A 27,287-nucleotide genomic window follows, 5' to 3' on the forward strand; every position below is an offset into this window, starting at 1 on the left:
GCTACCCCTCTACCCCTCCCTCCCCACTCCTCTCCCCCTCTCCCTCTCCTCATCCCTCCCCCACCCCCCTTCCCTCTCTCCCCCACCCCCTTCCCTCTCTACCCCACCCCCTTCCCCCTACCCCTCTGTCCCTCTTCCATCACTCCCCCTACCCCTCTCCTCCTCCCTCCCCACTCTTCCTCTTCTCTCCCCCCTTCCCCCTCCTCTCTCCCCACTCCTTCCCCTCTCTCCCCCACCCCTCTCCCCCTCCCTCCATCCTCCCCTCCCCCACGTCTCTCTCCCCATTCCCCTCTCTCACCTCCTACCCCGCTCTCCTTTCCCTCCCAAATCTGTCCCGTTTCCTCCTCCTCCTCTCCCCTCCCCCCACCAGTGTGTTTGGGGGGTGGTTAATGTGAGTGTGATTCCGCAGCCCCCTTCCCCCCCGCAAACGCCGTTAGGGAAACAGACCCAACGGGTCTGCACTTGGTCTAGTTATTATATAAAACTCTGACTGCCGCCGTCCGTCCGTCCGGCTGCCTTTCTGCCTTTTGATTCGTTCCATCGTGTGATGTCACAATGCCCAATGCTCGCAGATGTCGAATCGGAATGAAGGTTGAAGGTTGAAGGTTGAATTTATTGTCACATACACCTAGGTGTAGTGAAATTCTTTTTGCCAATGCAGCACATAAAAAAGAATACAAACATAGCAATAATAAATAGCTTCAACATAAAAACATCCCCCCACAATGGTTCCCACTATGGGGGAAGGCACAAAGTCCAGTCCCATCCCCAATGTTCACCCATAGTCGGGCCTATTGAGGCCTCCACAGTTGCCTTCACGGAGGCCCGATGTTCCAGGCCGTCCTCGCCGGGTGATGGTGTTCCGGCGTCGGGAGAGTCCTCTCGGCGGCTTGGGAACCCTGGAACGGCCGCCTCCCTACTCGAGACCGTGGCTTCCGGAGCCGACAAGGCCGCGCCGAATGGAGCTCAACTGGCGATCTCGTCGCGAGATCCCAGGCTCCCGATGTAATGGATCAATTTACATATGCTTTTGCACCAGCCCCAGCCCCTGGTGAACGTTCCATCGTGTGATGTCACAATGCCCAATGCCCAAAAACAATCTTGCCATAGAGGGAGTACAGAGAAGGTTCACCAGACTGATTCCTGGGATGTCAGGACTTTCATATGAAGAAAGACTGGATAGACTCGGTTTGTACTCGCTAGAATTTAGAAGATTGAGGGGTGATCTTATAGAATCTTATGTTTCTATGTTTCCCTCTCCTCACCCCTCTCCCTCCCACCCATCCCTCTCTCCCCCACCCCCCTTCACACTCTACCCCACCCCCTTCCCTCTCCCCCCGCCCCCTTCCCCATATCCCTCTGTCCCTCTTCCACCACTCCCCCTACCCCCTCACTCCCCACTCTTCCACTTCACTCCCCCCTTCCCCCTCCACTCCCCCCTTCCCCCTCCACTCTCCCTCCCCACTCTTTCCCCTCTCTCCCCCACCCCTCTCTCCCTCCCTCCTCCCATCCCTCCCCTCCCACACATCTCTCTCCCCATCCCCCTCTCTCACCCCCTACCCCGCTCTCCCTTCCCTCCCAAATCTGTCCCGTTTTCCTCCTCTCCCTCCCCACTCTTTCCCCTCTCTCCCCCACCCCTCTTCCCCCACCCCGTCTGCACTTGGTCTAGTATTATATAAAAATAATATAATGAATATAATTGTGAGTTTGTATGTTGAGCGAGACTGCCGCAGAGGTCCCGGGTTTCACCGGCTCCTGAACCTGCCTAATTAATGGGTGAGGGCAGATCCTGTGCATTCCCCCGTTTACTGAACACTGCTGACTACCAGTGTGCAGAGTGGGGGTCACGGCCATAGTGGGATTGGGGCAGTGCCAGGCTGGGGGAAGGCTAAGGCATCTTCCACTGAGAGGAAAATGCCTAACCCTAACTCACCACCCCCTTCCAGAGCTGCCCACGGCTGGAGTTAGAGCCGCTTTGGGACCAGCTGTGGGCTCAGCGCGTCCATCTAGGCCAGCATTCCCTTCCGGATCATCATGCTGATGATGGTGGGGAGCAGCACTGCCTTGCACGCCGCCCGAACCGCCTTTAGCACCCCTATAGCGCTGACTCAGTCAGTCCGCCCGCTCGCCTACCGACAGCCCGACCGACGTCTCGCAGTACTTACAGGCGGGCCGACAGCACGACCGATCCCTCACAGCACCCACCGGCTGGCCGACAGCCTGACCGACGTCTCGCAGTACTTACTGGCGGGCCGACAGCCTGACACCTCGCAGTACCCGGTGGGCCGACAGCCCGACCGACTGACTGACCCTAACCCTAAACCTAGCTCTACATTTTTATTTAACAGTTCACATCACAACTTTACAAAGATAAATCAGTTATAAAATAAAATTATCAGCAAGGTTAGCATTACCTTTATTCCTTCAAAACTGTGCTATTGCTTTGATGTTATTAGGAGGCAGCCATGCTCGCTGCCTCGCTGGCATGAAACAAAGCGCGTGATTGGTCAATTAGCGTCCGACTCAATGTCAAACGTGCTTTGATTGGACAATTACTACTCGGACAATTGGAGGTTTTTCTCATTTTTAAAACATTTGCAGGTTTTGTTCTTGACGAGTTTCAGGTATGATTTCTATAATATTTTAACACAGTTATAAATTCAGGTAGATACGTGATTTGGGTCACAAAATGAACCGTAAAAGCACCTCGGCCCACGGTCTATTGTGGGTTTGAAGTTTGATCTGACTTCTGGGTCTAAGCTGACGCTATTGTAACTCAATTGTAATTATGAATTGTCTTTCTGCTGAATGATAAGCATGTAACAAAAGCTTTTCACTGTCTAGAAAAAGAGGGGATTCTGGGATTTTTTCCCATCCTCAATTCTATTCTATTCCCGTGTATGGCCGAATAAGTTTTATTTCTTTAATACTGTTCTGAAATTGGTGCGGAAATTTATTGAATACTAGACTAAGTGGGAGTTCACACGGGAGGGCTGGTCCCCCGACGCAATATTCCCCCTCTCCACCAATTCCAATATTGGTGGCCAGTGGGGGGCTTTCTGGAGTGCTGGTATGGGTTCTTGGGGTGGCAGCTCAGTCCCTCAAGCTTGATCTGCTGGCAGCTCACTCATGGCTGGTGGGCTGGCAGTTGACATAACTATTCCTTGAAATTCCATTTCAGGCAGGGTGCAAGGCCACCAAATTCAAGTGCAGTTTCATACCACTTCAAGCAGGATGCAAGGCCGCCAAATTCAAGTGCAGTTTCATTCCACTTCAAGCAGGGTGCAAGGCCACCAAATTCAAATGCAGCTTCATACCATTTCATGCAGGGTGAAACCACCATAAAACCACACGAAACACCAAACTCACAGTTCAATAGACATTTAGTGTGTTCAGTTGATTCACAGCTCAGACAGTCATGACCTCTCCCTCCCCCATCATGCAGAGACTGAGCCACACCCACACTTCCGGGTTTTATACCCTCTCCCACCGGAAAAGGTGTGGCTTTCATGTCGTGATTGACAGGAGAGAGATTCTCGACATTTTTTAAACACTAATAACACTTTTATTTTTCATTGATGGGAAGAATTCTCTGCACCTGCTCAGCGGAGGGGGGACTGAGTAAGATGGCCAAAAATCACAGCCGTAAGTGGTAGCGTTTTATCTAAAATCAATATACAGTGCAAACAGGAAGTAAGTGTACTTGCAGTAGTTGCTTTTAACTTCAAGCCAAAGCACCCAAGCCGCCATTTGCAGTAAGTGGTGCCTTTCAACTTCAAGCCAAAGCACTCAAGCCACCATTTGCAGTAAGTAGTGCCTTTCAACATCAAGCCAAATTACCCAAGCCACCATTTGCAGTAAGTAGTGCCTTTCAACTTCGTGCCACCATTTGCAGTAAGTAGTGCCTTTCAACTTCAAGCCAAAGCACCCAAGCCACCATTTGCAGTTAGTGCCTTTCAACTTCAAGCAAAAGCACCCAAGCCACCATTTGCAGTAAGTAGTGCCTTTCAACCTCAAGCCAAAGCACCCAAGCCACCATTTGCAGTAAGTAGTGCCTTTCAACTTAAAGCCAAAGCACCCAAGCCACCATTTGCAGTAAGTAGTGCCTTTCAACTTAAAGCCAAAGCACCCAAGCCACCATTTGCAGTAAGTAGTACCTTTCAACTTCAAGCCAAAGCACCCAAGCCACCATTTGCAGTAAGTAGTGCCTTTCAACTTCAAGGCAACTGCACTTGAATTCGGTGGCCTTGCACCCTGCTTGAAGTGGTAGGAAACTGCACTTGAATTTGTGGAGGGCATTTAAAGACTGCATGGATGAACTACAACAATTGTTCATCCCAGTTTGGCAAAAAAATAAATCAGGGAAGGTAGTGCATCCGTGGATAACAAGGGAAATCAGGGATAGTATCAAAACAAAAGATGAAGCGTACAAATTAGCCAGGAAAAGCAGCCTACCTGAGGACTGGGGGAAATTCAGAGTCCAGCAGAGGAGGACAAAGGGCTTAATTAGGAAAGGGAAAATAGATTATGAAAGAAAACTGGCAGGGAACATAAAAACGGACTGCAAAAGCTTTTATAGATATGTGAAGAGAAAAAGATTAGTTAAAACAAATGTAGGTCCCTTGCAGTCAGAAACGGGTGAATTGATCATGGGGAACAAGGACATGGCAGACCAATTGAATAACTACTTTGGTTCTGTCTTCACTAAGGAAGACATAAATAATCTGCCGGAAATAGCAGGGGACCGGGGGTCAAATGAGATGGAGGAACTGAGTGAAATCCAGGTTAGCCGGGAAGTGGTGTTGGGTAAATTGAATGCATTAAAGGCCGATAAATCCCCAGGGCCAGATAGGCTGCATCCCAGAGTACTTAAGGAAGTAGCCCCAGAAATAGTGGATGCATTAGTGATAATTTTTCAAAACTCTTTAGATTCTGGAGTAGTTCCTGAGGATTGGAGGGTAGCTAATGTAACCCCACTTTTTAAAAAGGGACGAAGAGAGAAAATGGGGAATTACAGACCAGTTAGTCTAACGTCGGTAGTGGGGAAACTGCTAGAATCAGTTATTAAGGATGGGATAGCAGCACATTTGGAAAGTGGTGAAATCATTGGACAAAGTCAGCATGGATTTATGAAAGGTAAAACATATCTGACGAATCTTATAGAATTTTTCGAGGATGTAACTAGTAGAGTGGATAAGGGAGAACCAGTGGATGTGTTATATCTGGACTTTCAGAAGGCTTTCGACAAGGTCCCACATAAGAGATTAGTATACAAACTTAAAGCACACTGTATTGGGGGTTCAGTATTGATGTGGATAGAGAACTGGCTGGCAGACAGGAAGCAAAGAGTAGGAGTAAACGGGTCCTTTTCACAATGGCAGGCAGTGACTAGTGGGGTACCGCAAGGCTCAGTGCTGGGACCCCAGCTATTTACGATATACTAGACCAAGTGCAGACCCGTTGGGTCTGTTCCCCCATCGTGCGGTTGTGGGGGGGGGAGGCGGCATGCAGCGTCACACACACTAACTATGGTCGTCCCCCCCGCACTCACACTAATTACCCCCCTTGATATTATATTAATATTATTAATTTGCTCCTTTTACCCCATAACCACCCTATCTACTGACGCATAGCCCCCAATTTGCAGTCACATCTAGAGAGGGGGGGGGGGGGGGCGGGGTTAGAGAGTGAGGGCAGAGAGAGAAGGGGCAGAGACAGAGAGAGAGACAGGGACACAGAGGGGCAAGAGGGATGGGGGGTGGAGAGGAGGAGAAGAGAGGGTGGGTGAGGGGGGAAAGGTGGGGGAGAAGGGGAGGAGCGAGAGAGGGGGTGCTGATAGGTGGGGAGGAGGGTAGGGGTGTGGAGGGGAGGGGAGAGGGTGTGCTGAGGGGGGTGAGGGGAGGGGGAGAGGTGGGGAGCAGGGAGGGTGGAGGGAAGGGGGTAGGGGTGTGGAGGGAAGGGGGTAGGGGTGTGGAGGAGAGGAGAGGGGGGAGGGGAGGGGGGAAGAGGAGAAAGGAGGAGGGGGGGAGGGGGAGAGAGAGGAGAGGGGGCGCCTTTTTACTTCAACCCAAACAACCATTTGCAGGCAGTGCTTTTTTCCTCAAACTAACCATATTTTCGTTTTCAAACCACATTATGGGTACTCACAGCTGTGGAGACATTTGTTCAGTGTTATTCAGAGCTCTGATTGAGGCACACCACTTGCAGAGACTGATTGAGGCACACCACTTGCAGAGTGATTGAGGCACACCACTTCCTGGTTTTATAGTCCCTCCCCCTCCCTCCAGCGGGGGCAGCAGAGAGAATGGGGAATTTTGTAAAAACATTAATATCTCTGTCATTTTTCATCGACGGGAAAAATCCTCGGCACACATGCGGCGGAGGGGGGCTCTGAGCGAGGTGGCCAAAAATGACGGCCGTAGGTGGCGGCGTTCTCTCGGAGATCGCAGCACAGAAGGCCAAAAGCGGTCAAGAACAGAGATTTAGTAATATAGATATTAATGATTTGGACGAGGGAATTGAATGCAACATCTCCAAGTTTGTGGATGACACGAAGCTGGGGGGCAATGTTAGCTGTGTGGAGGATGCTAGGAGGCTGCAAGGTGACTTGGGATAGGCTGGGTGAGTGGGCAGATGCATGGCAGATGCAGTATAATGTGGATAAATGTGAGGTTATCCACTTTGGTGGCAAAAACAGGAAAGTAGACTACTATCTGAATGGTGGCCGATTAGGAAAGGGGAGATGCAACGAGACCTGGGTGTCATGGTACACCCGTCATTAAAAGTAGGCATGCATGTGCAGCAGGCAGTGAAGAAGACGAATGGTATGTTAGCATTCATAGCAAAAGGATTTGAGTACAGGAGCAAGGAGGTTCTACTGCAGTTGTACAGGGTCTTGGTGAGACCACACCTGGAGTATTGCGTACAGTTTTGGTCTCCTAATCTGTGGAAGGACATTCTTGCCAGACTGATTCACTGGGATGTCAGGACTTTCATATGAAGAAAGACTGGATAGACTCAGTTTGTATTCGCTAGAATTTAGAAGATTGAGGGGGGATCTTATAGAAACTTACAAAATTCTTAAGGGGTTGGACAGGCTAGATGCAGGAAGATTGTTCCTGATGTTGGGGAAGACCAGAATAAGGGGTCACAGTTTAAGGATAAGGGGGAAATCTTTTAGGACCGAGATGAGGAAAACTTTTTTCACACAGAGAGTGGTGAATCTCTGGAATTCTCTGCCACAGAAAGTAGTTGAGGCCAGTTCATTGGCTATATTTAAGAGGGAGTTGGATGTGGCCCTTGTGGCTAAAGGGATCAGAGGGTATGGAGAGAAGGCAGGTACGGGATACTGAGTTGGATGATCATATCGAATGGCGGTGCAGGCTCAAAGGGCTGAATGGCCTACTCCTGCGCCTATTTTCTATGTTTCTAAGCAAAGCACCCAAGCTACCATTTGCAGTAAGTAGTGCCTTTCAACCTCAAGCCAAAGCACCCAAGCCACCATTTGCAGTAAGTAGTGCCTTTCAACTTAAAGCCAAAGCACCCAAGCCACCATTTGCAGTAAGTAGTGCTTCAACTTCTAGCCAAAGCTCCCAAGCCACCATTTGCAGTAAGTAGTGCCTTTCAACTTCAAGCCAAAGCTCCCAAGCCACCATTTGCAGTAAGAAGTGCCTTTCAACTTCAAGCCAAAGCACCCAAGCCACCATTTGCAGCAAGTAGTGCCTTTCAACTTCAAGCCAAAGCACCCAAACAACCATTTGCAGGCAGCGCCTTTTTACTTCAAACAAACCATATTTTCATTTTCAAACCACATTAAGGGGACTCACAGTTGTGTAGACATTTGTTCAGTGTTATTCAGAGCTCAGAGAGACGTTATCCTTGGCTTCATCCATCTTGCAGAGACTGAGTTAGGCACACCACTGCCTGGTTTTATAGTCCCTCCCCCTCCCTCCAGCAGGGGCAGCAGAGAGAATGGCAGATTTTTAAAAAACATTAATATCTCTCCGATTTGTCATCGATGGGAAAAATCCTCCGCACCCGTAAGGCGGAGGGGGGCTCTGAGCGACGTGGCCAAAAATGACGGCCGTAGGTGGCGGCGTTCTGTCGGAAATTGCAGCACAGTGGGCCAAAAGCGGTCAAGATAAGAGTTTTAGTAATATAGATTGGCCAAATAAATATAAACATTTTATTTTCAGATTGTGTAATATGTTACTGATCCATTTGGTGGGTAAAAATATTGCCATCTGTCCTACTATAGATCTTGGTAATCTGCCACATATATGTTGGGAAATCTGAGGCTAACATTATGTATTTACCAGAAATTGAATTTTGCTGACCCTCTCATTCTGCTATCTTTCCAGGAAAAAAAACTTTTGTTCTGGGCATTTTCCGTCTTGCATGCCATAATTTTCTAACTAAGTATCCAGCATTAGCTTGTGACGTCAATTTATTTTTGCCAACTATGTAGGAGAATATGCTAGAAATTTTGTTTGAAAACTGCATGTGTCTGCACATCTGGACGCCCGCAGCGACGGCTGCGGAGGGTTGAGGTCCCGACCACGGGGGGAAATGGAGGAGGACTGGCCAATTTTTGTGCCTTCCACCACAGTGATGAATGCTGTGGTGGATGTTAAATTTTTAGTGTGTTTTTGTGTGTTCTTTTTCATTGTACCGCTGCTGGCAAATTCATTTCACTTACTCTTTATATGCAATGTGACGAATAAAACTGGTTGTTGTTGTTGATATTAATTACTGCTTGCTGCATTGGAGTCGTCTCTTGAGGTCATAGTACTAAAGTGGAGACTACAATACAATACAACACAATTTATTTGTCATTTGGACCCCGTTGAGGTCCAAACGAAATGTCGTTTCCGCAGCCATACACACAAAACGAAAAAGACCCGAGACACAACACAATTCACACATACATCCATCACTGCGCTGTGATGGAAGGCAAAAAAACTTATCTCTCCCCTGCACTCCCCCCCCGATGTCAGAGTCAAAGTCAAAGCCCCCGGCGGGCGATGGTGATTGTCCCGCGGCCATTAAAGCCACGCCGGGTGATGCAAGGTCGCACACCGGGTCTTGGTGTTAGAGCCCCGGCGGGCGCTCGCAAAGTCCCGCAGCCATTCCAAGCCGCGCGGGGCGATGGTAAGTACCCGCTCCAGGCGCTCTTCAACCCCGTAACTCGGCGGGAGAAGTCGCCGCCCCGGAAGCCCCGAAAAGCGGTCCCCCCACCAGGGACCCGCGGGCTCCCGGTGTTGCTGTCCGCCAGACCCGCAGTTGCAGCCTCCGAATCTCCAGGGGTCGGGTCGCTGCAGCGCACCACCACAGCTCCACCCGCTCCAGACTCGGCCAGCCCCGCGATGGTGAGTAGTCCGCAGCTCCGCAACTGGAGCCCCAGGTCGTTCCTGCTGGAGGCCGCTCCACGTTGCCCAGCCCCAACGACAACGGAGACCCGACAAAGAAAAGGTCGGGTCTCCCGTGCAGGGGAAAGATTTTAAAGTTCCCACCCCCACCCCCCTACACACATACCCCGACAAAAAAAAATAATAAAAACTACATAGAAACGAGACAAAAATAATAAAAAGACAGACGGACTGCAGAGGCCGCTGCTGACGAAAGTCGCGCCGCCCACCACTAGTGGGTTTGTAAAGTATTCGTCAGATAAAATTGTTTATATAATGTTCCATCTATCCTTTTTGTTGTTTGGAAAGTATCAAATATGTTGAAAAATAGTATCCTGGTTAAAAAAGGCTTCATCCTTATTTTTCTTTACTGTGTTTACAACTTTACTGATCTGGGTGTATTCTTTATTTAATGAGCCTGAAATACTATCTGCATGCATGCCTGTGTTACGAAGGGGTCGTGTTCCTAGAAAATGATCCATATTTTTATTTTCACTAGTACAAAACTGTGTCAACTGCATGTGAAAAAAATTGTTAATTTACTTTTATTCCATGTAATTCCTGGTAATTTGCATATCACTTGTACCTTAATTGGTACACGTGACAATAAAAGACCTTTGAAACCCTGTTAGTGATTTTCCATTACCGAAAGCTGTAACTTGGGGATCGCCTGTAAATACACTGGAGGAAAGACTATTACCGATATCTGAAGTTATCATTTCTAATGAGAGACAATGGAGAATGATAACATTTTTGGAATAACCTTTTGTCAAATGCATATAATGACGACTATTGACAAACACTAAACTGTATCTTGATTCACAGTATCTTAAAGCTGTATTCATTATTCAGTTCAGTATATTAGTAGCAAAGTTAATAATGCCATTTATAATTTCTTCCTTGATGTTCTTTAGAAATTTCCAATGTATTTAGTTGGAAGCCTTTCAATTGTTGATCTTAAATGCTAATATAATTGAATGTATCGTGAAATTTAAGCAGTGGAATCCAGCATGAAATACTTCATGGTGTCGGGACAATAACCTCTCCCTCAATATCAGCAAGGTGAAGGAGCTGACGACTTCAGGAAGTATGGTGCAGTACATATTCTCGCCAACATCAATGGTGTGGAAGTGGAAATGGTTGAGAGCTTCAAGTACTTGGCATTACTACTAACATTGATCTGTCGCAGACCAACCACATTGGAATGCTATGTGCTCTGTTTCACAGAGATATGGCCCAAACTCAGTTCTCTCTTCCAAAGCCAGTGATTGAAGAGTGCAGTCTTAGTGGTGAGGACTGCACAGAGCTGGTCAGGGCAGGCAGAGAAATTACTGCAGGGTTTCAGTCAGTAGAGTGAGCGATGTTCAATGACTCAGCAATGGAACTGAACGAGTGCATGGCGTTTGTTACCGACTTCAGATGGAAGTGTGCAGTGGAGTGCGTTTCCACCAGACCCATCTGAGTGTTTCAGCAAATTTGATGTGCCACCAGTGACTCTTACAACTTCTACAGGTGCACCATTGAAAGCATGCTGTTGGGATGCATCACAGCTTGGTTTGAGAACAGTTCTGTCCAAGATCGTAAGAAATTACAGAGTTGTAGGTGTAGCCCAGTCTGTCACACAGACCAGACTTTCTACCATTGACTCCACTTCATGCTTCCTTGGAAAGGGTGACAACATAATCAAAGACTTGTCCCACTTGTCATTTCTCTTTCTCCCTGCTCTGATCCAGCAGAAAGTACAGAAGCTTGAAAGCGTGCACCACCAGACAGAGAATAGCTTCTTCCCCTCCATATTCAGGCTTCTGAGCGGTTCTTCCATGAGCTGGGGTACTGTCCATGTCACCTCTACCCCACTGAGGACACTGGACTTTGTGTATGGATCTACAATGCGCCACAATACTGCAAACTCGTCTAACTGACTCCATGTTCCCCTTTACTCTATCATTAAGCTTGAGTTTGATTTGATTGTATTTATGTATGATATATCTGATCTGGTTGGATTGCATATAAAACGAGCTTTTCACTGTACCTTGGCACACATGACAATAATAAATAATAAATCTAAACTTTTTTATTTTGTAGGGCTAAATCTGATGATTTATCAACTGCTATTCTGAAGCAGAAGCATAGACCTAATCGATTAATTGTTGATGAAGCAATTAATGAAGACAACAGTGTGGTTTCGCTGTCTCAGGTATGCTAATAATTATGCAGTAGGCTAAGATGCAAAACTAACACCTCTCTTCCCCCCATGTTCCCCATATTTGCTGAGTGCTGAAATGGTGTTTCAAAGGAACTTCATAATATTTAATGTAAAGGGTTGTTCATTATTCGTGACCTCAACTGTTTTACTAGCTAATATCATTTTGGAAATTTGAATTTCTAGCGCTCTGCTTTTTATTTTGGATTTCAACATCTGCATTTTTCATTTACTGTTAATTTAATGTGCAGCAGTGGCAAACTTGGCCATTTCAATTTGTTTAGGTCCACCTTCTCTTCAGTGTATTAGATCACACTGCTTTTATGGAGCAAATAAAATATATTTTTTGCATGAAATAAAAAAATTACAGTAGCTTGAGCTTTTGTGCTACTGTTTTGTATAGCAAACCAAATTAAATCGTGCATTGAGGTGGGTGGACGAGTGGGTCTTTTTCACGGTCAATTTTGTCCAGAAATTTAAATGTCGAATAAGGTTCATATTTTGATAGTTGGCTATTGTATAATGCGGAAGTGAACTTTGTTTGTGGAATTTTATTGGCAGCGCTCACTTGCATGACAACATTATATTTTACCCAGACTATCACAGATTATGGTAATAATCTTGGTCTTGGACTGATTTTAAAAGTGCCCAATAACTAACACAACTAAATGTTTTAAACCCTTCAAATTTTTGTTTGATATTTTGACTCCAAGCAGAGAACTTCATCTTGGTGTCTGCTGCTATCAATGCTCCTGCTATGAAGTTTTGGTTCCCAGAGATGCTTGTAATCTACTTTAAATTGTTGTTGAGATACATAGATCTGTCACAAAATCAGCAGGTTTTCTTAAAGAATGATTGCCACAGTTCCCTTTGATTAAATAACATTTGATGCATCCTTTTTTAACCACGAGAAGTCTGTTGGCAATTGTATGCAGGCTATCCAAGGTAACAAATGGTTTCTGTTTTTACAGATGTCCATAAGTCAATTTCTTTAATTTGGAAAATACTAACAAATCACCATAGTGACCAAACTGCCACAATGTTGTAACAAATGGTAAAAGCATGAGATTGATAAGAAAAATTAAGTGGACAGAGAAAGGAAATGAACTAACAAACACACCCCCTTTTCCCCCTGTTTCCTGTTGCTCACTTAGATACACGCCTATTTCTCCCACATTCCTGCCAATTATTCTCCTTCATCATATACCCCTTCATCTGGCTTCACATTTCAAGCCATCCACGGAAAGCAACTGGTCCAGATAGTGTCCCTGACCGCATCCTCAGGATCAATGTGGATCAGCTGGCAGAGATATTTGCAGAAATCTTTAGCTTCTCTCTCCTCCGTTCTGAAGTCCCAACCTTCTTCAAGAAGACCACCAGTGCCAAAGAAAAGTAAGGTGGAGTGTCTAATGAGTACCACCATGTGGCTCTTGACATCCACAATCATGAAGTACTTGGAGAGACTGGTGAAGGCGCACATTAACTCCAGCATCCCAGCAAGCCATGATCCACTGCAGCATGGTTATCATTGCAACGTGTCCACTGCAGGTGGCGTCTGTCGAGCCCTAAACTAATCTCTGGAATACCTAGACAAGGACCTCCTACATTAGACTTCTATTTATACACTACAGCTCTGCCTTCAACACCTTAATCCTATCCAAGCTCATTCCAAACTCGTGGATCGGGGAATCTGCACCCCTTCCTCTGCCATTGTATCTTCGACTTTCTGACCCACAGATCGCAATCGGTGAGGATACCCGATGACAACCCCTCGCAATAATTCTTAACATCGTAGCCAAGCAAAGATGAATTCTCAGTCCCCTACTATACTCATGGCTGCATGGCCAAAATTTGGTTATAGCTCCATCTGCAAGTTTGCAGAATGCATCATTGTAGTTGGCTGAATCACAAACCGTGATTAGACTGGGAGCAGGAAGGAGGTAGAGAAGTTAGTAACGAGGTGTTGGGGCGATAACCTTTCCCTCAATGTCAGCAAGACGAAGGCACTAGTTTCTTTGTTTTGGGAAGAATGGTGGAGTACATGGCCCAATCAGCAAGTGGAAATAGTTGAGATCTTCAAGCTCCTTACCGTTAATATTACCAATGCTCTATTGTGGATCAAGCACATTGAAGCGACAGCCATGAAGGTCCGCTGACCTCCTTGGGTGACTAAGGAAATTGGGCATGTCCCCAATGACTCTTACAAACTTCTACAAATGCACCATTGAAAGCATATTGTTCGGTTGCATCACAGCTCAGTTTGGGAACAAATCTGCCCAAGACTGCAATAAATTGCAGAGTATTATAGATGTAACCCAGATGGACCAGACTCCCCATCGTTGACTCCATGTAGACTTCATGCTGCCTCGGAAAAGTATCTAACATAATTAAAGACTTGTCCCTCCCATCTGGCAAAAGGCACAGGTACTTGAAAGCATACACCGCCAGACTTGGGAACAACTTCTTACCCTCTGTTATCAAGGTTATGAACGGCTCCTCTATAATCTAGGCACTGTCCAAGTCACCTCTACCCTATTGCAGACATTGAACTTTGTCATTGGAACTGTTGCACTACAATGCTGAGAACTAGATTCCGCACTCTATCTTCCCCTTTGCTCAACCTATTGTACTTGAGTTTGAATTGATTACATGTATGTTTGGTATCTGATCAGATAACTTGGAAAACAAAACTTTTCACTACCTCAGTACACGTGACGAGAATAAACCTAATGTGTTTATCTCACCGCATTTTGTCCTTTTATTTCCTGCTTTTGTCCACCCATCTCCCAATCAAACCACCCGTGCCTATATCGACCTATCACTTACCAGGCTTTGTCCCACCCCTATCTCTCTTCCAGCTCTCACGCCCAATCAATCAACACCCATCCACGTTCTCCAGAGACGTTGCCTGACCTGCCAATTTTCTCCAGCACTGTCTCTTTCTAAGGAAACTCATTCTGCCATTTGTGGAAACATACACGTATGTTTTGCCTGGATAGGATGCAAAACAATGTTTTATTGCGATATATACCAACAATTTATATTTTTGTACTCATGTCAATGACAAACCAATATGAACACATATATTGGTATACCAATGTATGTTGGCATTTTAATTTAACAATATATATCGTGGGAGCTCGTTTGTACATAGTGGTGTCCTTCGGTCAGGCGTTCACAGACATTCAGGGGACAGCCTGTATTATCTGTCATGTGGCTATGCTGCAATTGTGCAAAATGATCTTTCAGTGCCTTTTGGGATGTTTGAGACAAACAATTCAAACTCTGATGTCCTAACAGCTAATCGCAGACTTGGTGACATTCCAGAATGCTAACATGGACATAGGACTGAAGATCAAAGTGATTATGACCTATGCCACAACATCTTTTGGCAACAATTTTTTTTCTCCTGGTTTTGTTTGCATCTAAAAGAGTATTCCACAAACTAACCTATTCATGTGCTTTTGTATTTGCATAACATACACCACAAAGCCAATATTTGTACTCATGCAAATTACCCGTTCCAAGGTCTGCATACTGAAAGTGATCCATTGTTCCTATTTTTATGAAACTAGTGCGGATGAAATGAGCAAATTGCCCATGGAAAATACCTATCTAAGATTGCTAATGAGATATTGTACCCATCCTGATGAGATTATTTGTGTTTGTGTTCAGAAATCGTTCTTCAGTTTCTTCACTTTAGTGAAGACTTATTGATTGTAAGTAATCTTATCATGCATCTTGCCTGGAAAGTGATTATGTGTGAAACATGATATGTCTAGTTTGTCTGCGCACATTTATGCCTTTCTTTCATGTAAATGGCTCAAATGTCATAGTTATGAAGACAATAAATTTGAGTGAGTAAGATGAAACCAAGTAAAAGCATAGGATGACGTTTGATTAGCAGGAATAAAAATCCCCATTGGGAAGTGAAACAGCGAATCAAGAACGTCAAGTCAAACACCGTTTAGAGTTATAGTCATACAGCACATAAACAGCCCCTTTGACCCAAGCTTGCCAAATGCCTCACCAACCCTTTCTCTCTGTCATCACTTTAAGTGAATTATGTATTATATATCTCTATTCTACAACATTATCCAGGGCCTACCATTTACTGCGCAAGTCCTGTCCCAGTTTAACTTGCTGAAATGCAGCACTTTACACTTGCCCACGTTGAGTTCCAGCTGCCATTCCTTGGTTCCCTTTCCTCAGTGGATTTAGATCCTGTTGTATGTCCACCATACCACCAATACCAACTTTGGTGTCATCAGCAAGTTTGCTTGCCATGAAAACAACACTGCTATCCAAATTGTTAATACAGATAACAAACAACAGTGGACTCAGCAGGAGTCCCTGGCAAAAAAAAAAATCCTAGACACACATGTATTGCCCCATCCATGCCCTTGGCACTATGGTATTCCCTGTCAATAGTAGGGAAGTTGAAATTACCTTCTATTACAATATTATTATACTTGCAACTACCTGTGATCTAACTACATTTGCTGCTCTACTTCCTGCAAACTATTGTGGAGCCTGTAATGCAGTTCCATTAAAGTGATACCCCTTATTTCAAAGTGCCACCCATGAAGCCTAAGTGGACTATCATCTCAAAGTACTGCCATGATGCTCTCCCTAATGAAAAACGAACTTCCACTTCTATCATCCCTGTAGTATCTATAACCTGCAAAGTTAAGCTGCCAGTCTCTTGTTTTTTTTAATGCAGACTAACGCCATGCATTTTGAAAATTATTTTGACCCGTTTTGGGTTGTCGTTTATGTGTGTGAGAAAAGCACAAAAACTTGACTTGATTTTGCACCTTTATTTTCCTTTTCCGTTTAACTTGAATCGTTTCAATTAAAAATTGCATCAGAATGCATTGAATAACAGCATGAGACATTTGACTGTCAATTGTCCATTAAAGTACTTTTCATTTATCTGACATACCGCTGACATTTGTTAAAATAGGTTTCCAAAACTCTTATATAACATTAGGCAGTTGTAAATCTGCTGGAGATTTTGTGCATAAATCTTCCAGAGGAAAAAGAAATAGGAAAGGTGATTCAATACACATTCAGTGGTCTAACTGAAAAACAAGCAAGAAGTTCATTAAATATTTAAAGCAGGACATGCTTTAGAATGAAGATAGACACAAAAAGCTAGAGTAACTAGGCAGCATCTCTGGTGAGAAGGAATGGGTGACGTTTCGGGTCGAGACCCTTCTTCAGTCCTAGTTATAAAAGCCGCATATTGCAAATTTCTTGACATCAAGGAAAATGGAATGAATACATTATCCTAAAAATGACCTGGAATTTCTCCAAAAAGTGAGTACTTTGTTCAGTTTTTTGATGCTAGTAGGATCAGAAGACTTGCTTGATTTAACAACCTTCTTGTCTACCGCAACTGTGTTCCATCTCCCTCTGAACCTTGGCTGATGGTATATAGTAACTAGTCAGTTTTGCTCCGTGTCACATTAAGTGGATGTCGTTTGGTTGCTGTTTGACTCCTGCTCCTTGGCATGAAAACATTATTGCTCATATAAGCAGTTTAACTTTCCAAGCTACTGCACTGCTCTGTCAACATTGTGCCCGTTCATTGTCCAGCCTGAAAGTCTTGACCCCAGGTATGCCAGAGGTTGCCATTTGAGAATGAAAACAACCTACAATTTCATACCCCTGAGGATATAGCAAAACAGTAACGTCAATTTTATTTTGTTTTGATATTTCCAGGGAATTGTATGCGGCATGTTGTATGAGAAATGCTACATTTATTGGGAATTTGTTTTGTAACTCATTACAGAAATATTTTTTAATTATGTATTAAGAGTCCAACTATTGTGCCTGTGGCAACTACAGAAAAAATCCTCTTGCAGCAACATAACCTCCAACTTGCTCATGCAATTTTGTGTTGTCAGCTAAATGGTTTAACATTTTATTTTGCATTGGATGCTATCATTACTTAATGAGTGAAAATCTATAAATTTAACAGGCGAAGATGGATGAGCTTCAGCTCTTCAGAGGGGATACAGTGTTGCTCAAAGGAAAAAAGAGAAGAGAGACGGTTTGTATTGTTCTATCCGATGATACGTGCTCGGATGAAAAGGTTCGCATGAACAGGGTTGTGCGCAACAACTTGAGAGTTAGACTGGGTGACATTGTGAGGTGAGTGTATTGGAGAAAGGTGAAGCGCAACTTAGTGTGATAAGTCTGCCGACAAGGGAGGTGCCTTTGTAGTCGGCCGTGCTGACCTCCACTGTGCTGAGGCCAGATGCCAGCTCTTGCCACACCACATCACACCTACCCCTTGACCATGACCCCACAGACGACCACCAGGCTATCATCTCCTAGAATGTCTCTGATTTCATCACCTCTTGCAATCTGCCTTCCCTAGCCCTGCACTGCCCACTTCTACCTCCTCCGAAAAATCCACATAGAACTGCCCTGGCAGACCCAAGGTCTCTGCCTGCTCCTGCCCAACTGAAATCCCTATTCTCCACCAGGAAGCTACCAAGGCCCACCATTTCTCCCTTGAACAGAGACCCAATCAATTTCCCTCTACTAACATTCTCCAGTACCTGATGGAACTTGCCCTCACCCTCAATAACTTCTCTTTCGACTTTTCACTTTCTCCATGCTAAAGGTACAGCCATGGGCACTCGCATTGGCCCCAGCTAAGCCTATCTCTTTGTTGGTTATGTCGAACAGTCTTTGTTCCAGGTGTACACGGGCCCTATTCCCCAACTCTCCCAAGATGAGGCATTCCATACGAGGACATCTGAGATGTCCTCACACTCTAATGCATGTGGTTTCCCCCCCCGACTGTCATCGATGGAACTCTCAGACACAACAAGTTCCACTTTGCCGAACACATACGCTAGGTCTGCCATGGCCTACTGGATCTCCTGGTTGCTCACTACATAAACTCCTCTTCCCATTCCCACACTGACCTTTCTGTCCTGGGCCTCATCCATTGCCAGAGTGAGGCTACACGCAATTTGGAGGAACTGCACCTCATCTTTTGCTTGGGTAGCTCACAACCCAACAGTTAATTCTCTGATTTTAAGTAACTTATATGAACACTCCCTCTCTGCAGTTCATTTTTATTACAACTTAGTGTGATTTTTGAAAGGATATTTTTTGAAAAATGTTCACTCTTATTCTTCAGCATTCAACCATGCCCGGATGTAAAGTATGGCAAACGAATCCACGTACTTCCCATTGATGACACGGTTGAGGGGATTACTGGAAACTTATTTGAGGTCTATCTCAAACCATATTTCCTGGAAGCTTATAGACCAATAAGGAAAGGTAAACATTTGGTCTGCTTGAAAATATTTTCTGAAACAGTTAATTTCCCCACATAATTTGTTCTATCTTACTGACTTCTTGCCATTTTGATAACAAGGTGAAAAGTTACAAACAATTTTGAAATGTTCTATAAATATATTCCACAGAACATGACGATGACAACTAATTTGCCTGTATTTATTTTAAAGGTGATATTTTCTTGGTTCGTGGTGGAATGCGTGCTGTGGAATTCAAAGTTGTGGAAACTGATCCAAGCCCATACTGTATAGTTGCTCCAGACACTGTCATTCACTGTGAGGGTGAACCCATCAAGAGAGAGGTACACGCAAGATCTGATTCGGATTGGCCATTGTAACATTCTGTACACTTGTGGGAAGTTTTCCTGTGTAGAAGATTGTGGTACCTTGGTACTGATCAGCAAACCTTCTCAGCTGATGGGTAAATTACTGCAGCTGTGTAGTCAGTTTTGAATGCTGATGTTTCAGGACATGCAAATTGACTTTTATTTTAACTTATTTATAGTTTTATTTGAGTAAACAAAGAACAGAGGTTACTCTAAAGACTGGAATTAAGTCATTTAAAAAATAAGAAAACATAATTTGCAATTGTTTTTAACTATATGATTGTTGAATGTCATTTTTAGTTTAGTTTGGAGATACAGCGCGGAAACAGGCCCTTCGGCTCACCGACCAGCGATCCCCGCACATTAACACTATCCTACACATACTAGGGGCAATGTACACATACACCAAGCCAATTAACCTACACACCTGTACGTCTTTGGAGTGTGGGAGGAAACCAAAGGTCTCTGCGAAAACCCACACGGTCACGGGGAGACGTACAAACTCCATACAAACAGCACCCGTAGTCGGGATCGAACCCGGGTCACTGGCTCTGGAAATGCTGTAAGGCAGCAATTCTACCGCTGCGCCATCGTGTCGGCCATTGTGTTGTGTAATGGTGCATAATTTAAATGTTCAGAAATGTTCAAACAATGTTATGTTATTTTAACTTTGCAAATCACAAGATTCCATGCAGAAACCTTGTGACAGTTCACATCAATGAAATTTTCTTTGACGAGGTTTAACTAAAAATGCAATTGTTTTTGGTTCCATTTCAAGGATGAGGAAGAATCTTTGAATGAAGTTGGATATGATGATATCGGTGGTTGTAGAAAGCAGCTTGCTCAGATCAAAGAGATGGTGGAACTGCCTCTTCGGCATCCTGCTCTGTTCAAAGCTATTGGTGTCAAGGTAAGATAGATATTATTTTTGTTTACATTATTTTTTGGACATTTGAAATGTGCTTCAGAAGTTTGTTTAATTTGCTTTGAATTCAGTTCCATCCCCATTAGAGTATAAAGTATTATCCAAAGATAAAAAAATCTTCATTTGCAAATACATAATTCAATGTTCAAAAGAACCTACATTTAAGTTATGAGACCTTTTTGTCTTTTTTTGTTCATATCAAATGGGGAGTTGAAACTAACAGTTTTCTATTCTCGATTAGACATGGAATGCTTTTTACTTGTTTGGATTTTTGCATTTGTACCAATACTGAAGCTGGCCAATCCCCAGGGCAAAGCAGTCTGCTTGATCAGCAGCTAGTTTGCCAACTTAAAATATGCACTTTCGCCATCGGTGCATTTTGTTTGTTTTGGGGTACATTGCAGGAATTCTCCCGCATTACCTTAGCAGTGCCTTCTAAATTTGCGCCTCCATAAGATTAAAGGCAAAATGTATGTCACTTCATTATTTTCATGTCTCTCACCATCCTGACATGGATGTACTGTCCAAATGTCAAAATCGTGGAGCTCCATACTTCCCTTCGTAGCACTTTCACAATATGCTTGACAATGGTTCACAATGACCGTTTATATCCTTCCTTGATAGATGGGCAAATAATGCTTGGCTTGCCTTTGGCTCCATATGAGAACATAGAAAGTCTGTTCTGTTTGGCTAATCCATTCTTACCCTCACATTTTTCCATTTCTCCTCATAATATCACCAGTTGATACCTTAAATGTCTAACTTTTTGACATGAATATATTCAATCTCCTTGACTCCCTGAAAATGGTGGAACAGATGATTAGAGTAATCAATAAATAATTTGATATGCTTGTCTTCATAAGCCAAGGCATTGCGTTTAAATGTTGAGACATGTTGCAGACATATAAAATGTTGGTTTAATTGCATTTGGGTTTTATACGGTTCTGGTCTGCACTGCAGGAAGGATCTGGTATCCATAGATTACAGAAGAGATTCACTAGAATAGTGCTTTTAACGGAATCTCAAATTATAAGGAGAGATTATTGGCTAGGCTGGGTTTAATCTCACTGGAACATTGGGGACTGGGGATGATGTTGCAGAGACATAGAAAATTATGAGGAACACCAGGTGGATATCACCATTTTTTGCAGGGAAATCAAGAACTGCAGGGTGTAGTTACAGGTTATAGAGAATTTTGCAGGGCAAGTTTATCCACTAGGCGGTGATCATCGACGCCCTCGACTAGAGGAAAACATTCTCTTGACAGTGGCATGGTGGCGCGGCTGGTAGAGCTGCCGTCTCACAGCGTGCTAGAAACCTGGCTTCGGTCCTGACCTTGGGTGCTGACCATGTAGAGTTTGCACATTCTCCCTGTGGCCGTAATGATTTCCTTCAGATTTCTTCTCGCATCCCAAAGACTTTTGCTTCTGTAATTTGCCCATAATGTGTAGGGAGTGGATGCAACCTGTTAATCCCCCACCGAATTTTGTGCTTCATTTAGGTTGTTCTCCCTTTATGTATTTGGTGAGTACAGCTCAACTGTACTTTGTAAATCCTCAGTCTTGGGAATGAACTTTCTGCGCTCCCTCCAATGCAAGTACCTCCTTTATTAAACATGGAGACCAAAATTCTATTCGGTAGAGCAGGCATGACCTCACTTGCACCCTGAAATACTACAATAATTACACAAGAAAAAAGGCTGGATGTTTGCATTGTTTACTTCCTGTTACATAGCAACAAATAGGTGCAGGAGTAGGCCATTCGGCCCTTCGAGCCAGCAACACCATTCAATATGATCATGGCTGATCATCCAAAATCAGTACCCCGTTCCTGCTTTCTCCCCATTTCCCTTGATTCCGTTAGCCCTAAGAGCTTTATCTAACTCTCTTGAAAACATCCAGTGAGTTGGCCTCTACTGCCTTCTGTGGCAGAGAATTCCACAGATTCACAACTCTGGGTGTAAACCACATTGGGATGTTCTGTTAGTAATTAGTAAGGATGTGATTAGTGACCTGATTACAATACAATCCAATTTATTGTCATTTGAGCCTCAGTGAGGCTCAAACGAAATTCTGTTTCCACAGCCATACAAACAAAGACAATTTCCTAGACATACACACAATTTAATTCACACAAACATCCATCACAGTGGACCCGGATTTACGGCCCCGCTCCCGGTCTAAATGTCACAAAGTTGGAGCCCCCGGCGGGTGCTGGAATGTCCCACGGCCATGAAGCCGTGCTGGGCGATGTACGGCCCCGCTCCGGGTCGTTCCAACCCTGCGACACGGGCTGGAGAAGTCGCGTTGCGGGAGCTCCGGGAAGCGGTCTCTCTCTCCCCCCGGACCCGCGAGCTCCCGATGTCCCAGTCCACCGGACCTGCGGCTGCGGCGCTGGAGCCTCCGAGCCCCAGGAGTCGAGTCGCAGCAGCGAGTCACCACCGCTCCCCACGCTCCGAGGCCGGCCAGCCCCACGATGGTGAGTAGTCCGCAGCTCCGCAGTCTCCCGAGCCCCCGGGTTGTTCAGGTTGGAGGCCGCTCCACGTGCTAGGCCCCAACGACAACGGAGACCCGACAAGGAAAGGGTCTCCCGGACAGGGAAGAGATTTTAAACGGTTTCCCCCCCCCCCGCCCCCCACATATACACATTTAAAACTAGTATTAAAAAAACACCGACACTACATTTAACTAGACAAAAAATAAAAAAAAGACAGACAGGCTGTAGGGGCCGCTGCAGCGGGTGAGTCGCGCCGCCAACTCAGTTCAGTTCAGTGCACAGAACTGAAATATTATTTATATTCTGAACTTATTCTCTTTTCTCAATGTAGCCTCCACGAGGTATTCTCTTGTATGGCCCCCCAGGAACTGGCAAGACCCTTATTGCTCGTGCAGTTGCAAATGAAACTGGTGCATTTTTCTTCCTCATTAATGGTAGGTTACTGCTGTATTATCAAATGATTGCTAAATGTCTGTGGTTTGAAAGGCACAGAGAGTATGCATTTAATGGAACTTGATGCTTTTTGGTGTCTAAGAGTTGGGTACTAATGTATTTAAATTTAAATTAATGTGGTTTGTTTGACGTCACTGATTTGGACAATGAAAATGTGCACAAGGAAGCATATCACTTTATACTAGATATATGAAAATCATAAATAAACCTGTCTTGGTTAAGATTATGTGGACGTTTCATACACTTCAGGAAATGAGGGTCAGAGGAATAATGGCAAGAAACAAAGATTGTTCTCTTTCCTGATTTGAAATATCGCTTGTGGTTTTAAATAACTTCAAATTTGCAGATCATTTTCTTGATTTTATATAATATATATATATGTCTGTGCTTATTTATTGTGCAGCACATATTTCAGCAATAGTTAGAGTAAAGTGCATTGCAAATTTTTCAGTTTAATGCATTGGCTTTAGATTTGAGAATTTTCTTAATGGCCTCAATGGTTTCTTTTTTGTCACATGTACTGGATACAGTGAAATACACTTTTTGCATACAGCTCAGCAAAACTATCCCCGTACATAAGCACATCACCCCGGTCAGTACAGAATGTGCAGAACACCGTACTGAGTGTATGCAAGAGGCGCTATTTTACAGTTCCAGTTGCAGCTGGCTGCAAAGGCCTGCTGCAGCCAACACCTCCATTTCCGTCATCCCGCGAACCGATGTCCCTCTCCTCACCTGGCCCTCTTCAGCCCTTGTTCCCCGGGGGGCACCTCCTGCTGCTGACCTCAAGGATATGGAATGTAAGATTTTTCTTTCTTCCCCCCCCCCCGTTCTTTTTACCGGGACCCATGTCCAATGTCCACCTCCTTCTTCCACCACCTCTACGATTTCCGATCCACGGGGTGAACAGGCCGAGCCCCAGGCTGCTGCAGGGCCTCCAGTGGCCTCCACCGTCGAGGCCCTACACTGTCACCTGCTGCCGGTCCGCTTACCGGCCAGGCTCAGCAGCAACCTCTCCTTTCTGATTCTCATTGCCATGGCAGCAAGCAAATCCTGTTGTTGGGCATGACCGTGGTCCATCAGGAGCAACCTTCTACCACGCGGCCCGTGGAGTGACCATCTAGTAATTTGTATTAAATATTATAAACTATCTGAGTGAGAATTTTCGAGCCAAATCTGAATTGTGATGTATTGATTAGCTTGCTGAATTAGAATTCATAATATCTGCTGGGTCGTAATTAACGGGGAATGAAGTATATCATGTAATGAAATCTATTCTGCTATCCTTGTTTCGAAAGAACCAAGTTGTTGCCCATTTGCTCAACTTTCCTCTTACTCTTTATTTTACACTATAAGCATCCTGGCATGTGCCTTGCACCATATCAATGGTGCATATCCAGTTTGGGGAGTTCAGCTAATTACAATATACCTATCTAGAAAAGCATTCTCAAGGGTTGATAATGGCCTGTCTGAAAAACTGGAGAAAGGTCTTTTTTTTTTTTAACATCTATCATGCCACAACTCATCCAGATGAGTTGTGGCATGATACTGTTCCAAATTTGTATGTTACTCAACAGCATTAATTCTGAGCATCATTTTGTGGTCACGATGTGTTTTTCAGATAACAATATCTAATATAAATGCAGATGGCGGTGGGGGGTGTGGGTGTTGGGTGATGTGCTTTACCAGATAATTAATATCCCATTATTGTACAATGCTGGACTCTATTTGGTTTCACAGCAGCTCCCTATTGCCGTGACAACTGTCATAAATTTCCTCAACTTTTGGATGACAGGATTTTTATCAAGAGGACCTTCCTCTGGATGTTTTAGGCAATATCATCCCAGTTACCGACCTTATAGTCAGCAGGTCAGTTTGTTGAACCTATGTGGAGTCTTATTGGAGATGCAACATTTTGGTTAATGTCCAAATTAAGCAAGTTTGTAAATGCATTCAAATTGTGACTTGCATAGAAATTGAGTATTACATCGTGCTCCTGAAGTAAATTGGAGGTAAATCATGTAGATTCCTACTTTGATATTAGAGGGTGTGTGTTTATTGTGCGATCTGGCTTTGAAACAGTCCTCGCATAGCCTGCTAATAGTCTGGAGTCATGCACAGACACTTTAAGCAAAGTGTTTAATTGTTGCTGGTACTCATTGATTTATAGCACTGTATAAATTATTACTATTGAAAGATGGGTCAAGAGGAAAAAACCTAGTACAGGTCAAGAAGAACCTCCTTTTTTGGACTTGGTAACAGAGTGACCTTTAGTAACCGAGTGTTTTGTATTGGATAACAAAAGATGATACTGAAAATAGTTGTTTTATCCATGGGATGTTAATTATAGGGTCAGCAAATTTAATTTTGACTTAATATGGGTGTGTATTCTGCTCTTCTGTATGAAAATTTATTTTTTTGTTATACAAAAATGAGTGTTTGATTTTGAAGTATAATCAGGCTTTTTAAGCGGATCGCATGGTATTCGTCGTAAGATTTATTTTTAGAAACAATCATAAACATTATAATAATGTTCTAATTTTCATCTACTTCCGAGCGAAAAGTTGAAATAAGTATTCATGATTTTGAATTGAATTCTGTCTTTACTTTGTGTACTAGTCATGTCTCTACTATTTATTTAATTCCCCTTACATGTTTTCCTCTACCTGCTAAATTTTTGTAAGGTGTCCTTGAGACTCTTGAAAGGCGCCCATAAATAAAATGTATTATTATTATGATTTATAGGTACAGTGCAATAGAATATAGCACAACTTCGGCCCTACCTGCCCATGCCAACCAAAATACCCTATTTATATTAGTCCTACATTTGGCCCGTATCCCTCAACCTTTCCTATCCGTACCTGTCCAAATGTCTTAAATGTTGTTGCAGGACCCTTTTCAACCACCTACTCAGGCAGCCTGTCCTGTATACACACCGCCCTCTGTGTGGAAAAAATTACCCCTCGGGTTCCAATTAAACCTTTACCCTCTCACCCTTAAACCAATGACTCCTGGTTCTTGATTCCCCAACTCTAGGTAAAACGCTCTGTGCATTTACCCTATCTATTCTGCTTATGATCTAATGCACCTCCATAGCGTTACCCCTCATCCTCCTGTGCTCCAGGGAATAAAGTCCGAGCCTGCTTAACCTCTACCTATAGCTCAGGCCTTCAATTCATCTCTGCACTCTTTCTAGCTTAACAACATCCTTCCTATAGCAGGGTGACCAACTGAAAACACATTCCAAAATCGACTCACCTGCACCGTGTACATCTGTAACATAACATGACCCTTCTTCAGACTGCTTAGGGATAAGGAAAACAAGAGATATAGATGGTGATATAGATGGAGAGATACAGAACAATGAATGAAAGGTATGCAAAAAATTAACGATGATATTGGAAACGGGCCATTGTTAGCTGTATGTAGGGTGAAAATTAGAAACTAGTGCGACTTGGATGCAGGAGGGATACAGAGAGGGAATGCCAGAGCTACCTGAAGTGAGAGGAATCAAGATATTAATATCACTGGGCTGTAAGCTGCCCCAAGCGAAATATAAGATGCTGTTCCTCTGATTTGCGTTTAGCCTCACTCTGACAATGGAGGAGACCTAGGACTGAAAGGTCTGTGTAGGAATGGGAAGGAGAATTAAAGTATCCAGCAACAGGGAGATCAGGTAGTTTCAGGGAGGCTGAGCAAAGGTGTTCCGTGAAACGATCGCCCAGTCTGCGTTTGGTCTCGCCGATGTATAAGAGTCCACAACTTGAACAACGGATATAGTAGATGAAGTTGGAGGAGGTGCAAAACATAGTACTCTGTAAAACCCATAATAAACACGAAAAATAGTTCAGTATATGTGCAGGCAGCCTCCTGTTCAGAAAACAACCTTTCACCATCACACTGCTTCCTTTCATGAAGGCTGTGTTAAACTAAGTTCTTTTGTCAGTCAAATTCAAGAAAAATTGATTCAAAACATTGCTGCTAAAAGCAATTCTTTATTCTGACAGCGCTGGATAATTCTTTAAACCTTCCAACACAGAGCTAGAAACTCTGGGGCAGGTCGAAAGAACTACTACTTTGGTACAAAGGTAACACATTATATAGGTATTAGATAATTATGATACAAAAGGAGTGGCAAACTATTAACCAATCATT

At 44.1% G+C, this 27,287-nt stretch overlaps 1 protein-coding gene across 1 annotated transcript in view; it reads left to right on the top strand.

Moving 5' to 3' along the window:
- Window positions 1-27,287, top strand: part of LOC116979558 (valosin containing protein) — a 56,748-nt gene that overhangs the window by 11,752 nt on the left and 17,709 nt on the right. The window contains exons 2-7 of the mRNA XM_033031123.1: window positions 11,493-11,604; window positions 17,597-17,769; window positions 18,773-18,915; window positions 19,104-19,234; window positions 20,037-20,168; window positions 23,011-23,113. Of these exons, the coding sequence (XP_032887014.1) occupies window positions 11,493-11,604; window positions 17,597-17,769; window positions 18,773-18,915; window positions 19,104-19,234; window positions 20,037-20,168; window positions 23,011-23,113 (794 nt within the window). The remainder of the gene's footprint in view (window positions 1-11,492; window positions 11,605-17,596; window positions 17,770-18,772; window positions 18,916-19,103; window positions 19,235-20,036; window positions 20,169-23,010; window positions 23,114-27,287) is intronic.

The sequence above is a fragment of the Amblyraja radiata genome, chromosome 1 (assembly GCF_010909765.2).
Source record: "Amblyraja radiata isolate CabotCenter1 chromosome 1, sAmbRad1.1.pri, whole genome shotgun sequence".
Classification (NCBI taxonomy): Eukaryota; Metazoa; Chordata; class Chondrichthyes; order Rajiformes; family Rajidae; genus Amblyraja; species Amblyraja radiata.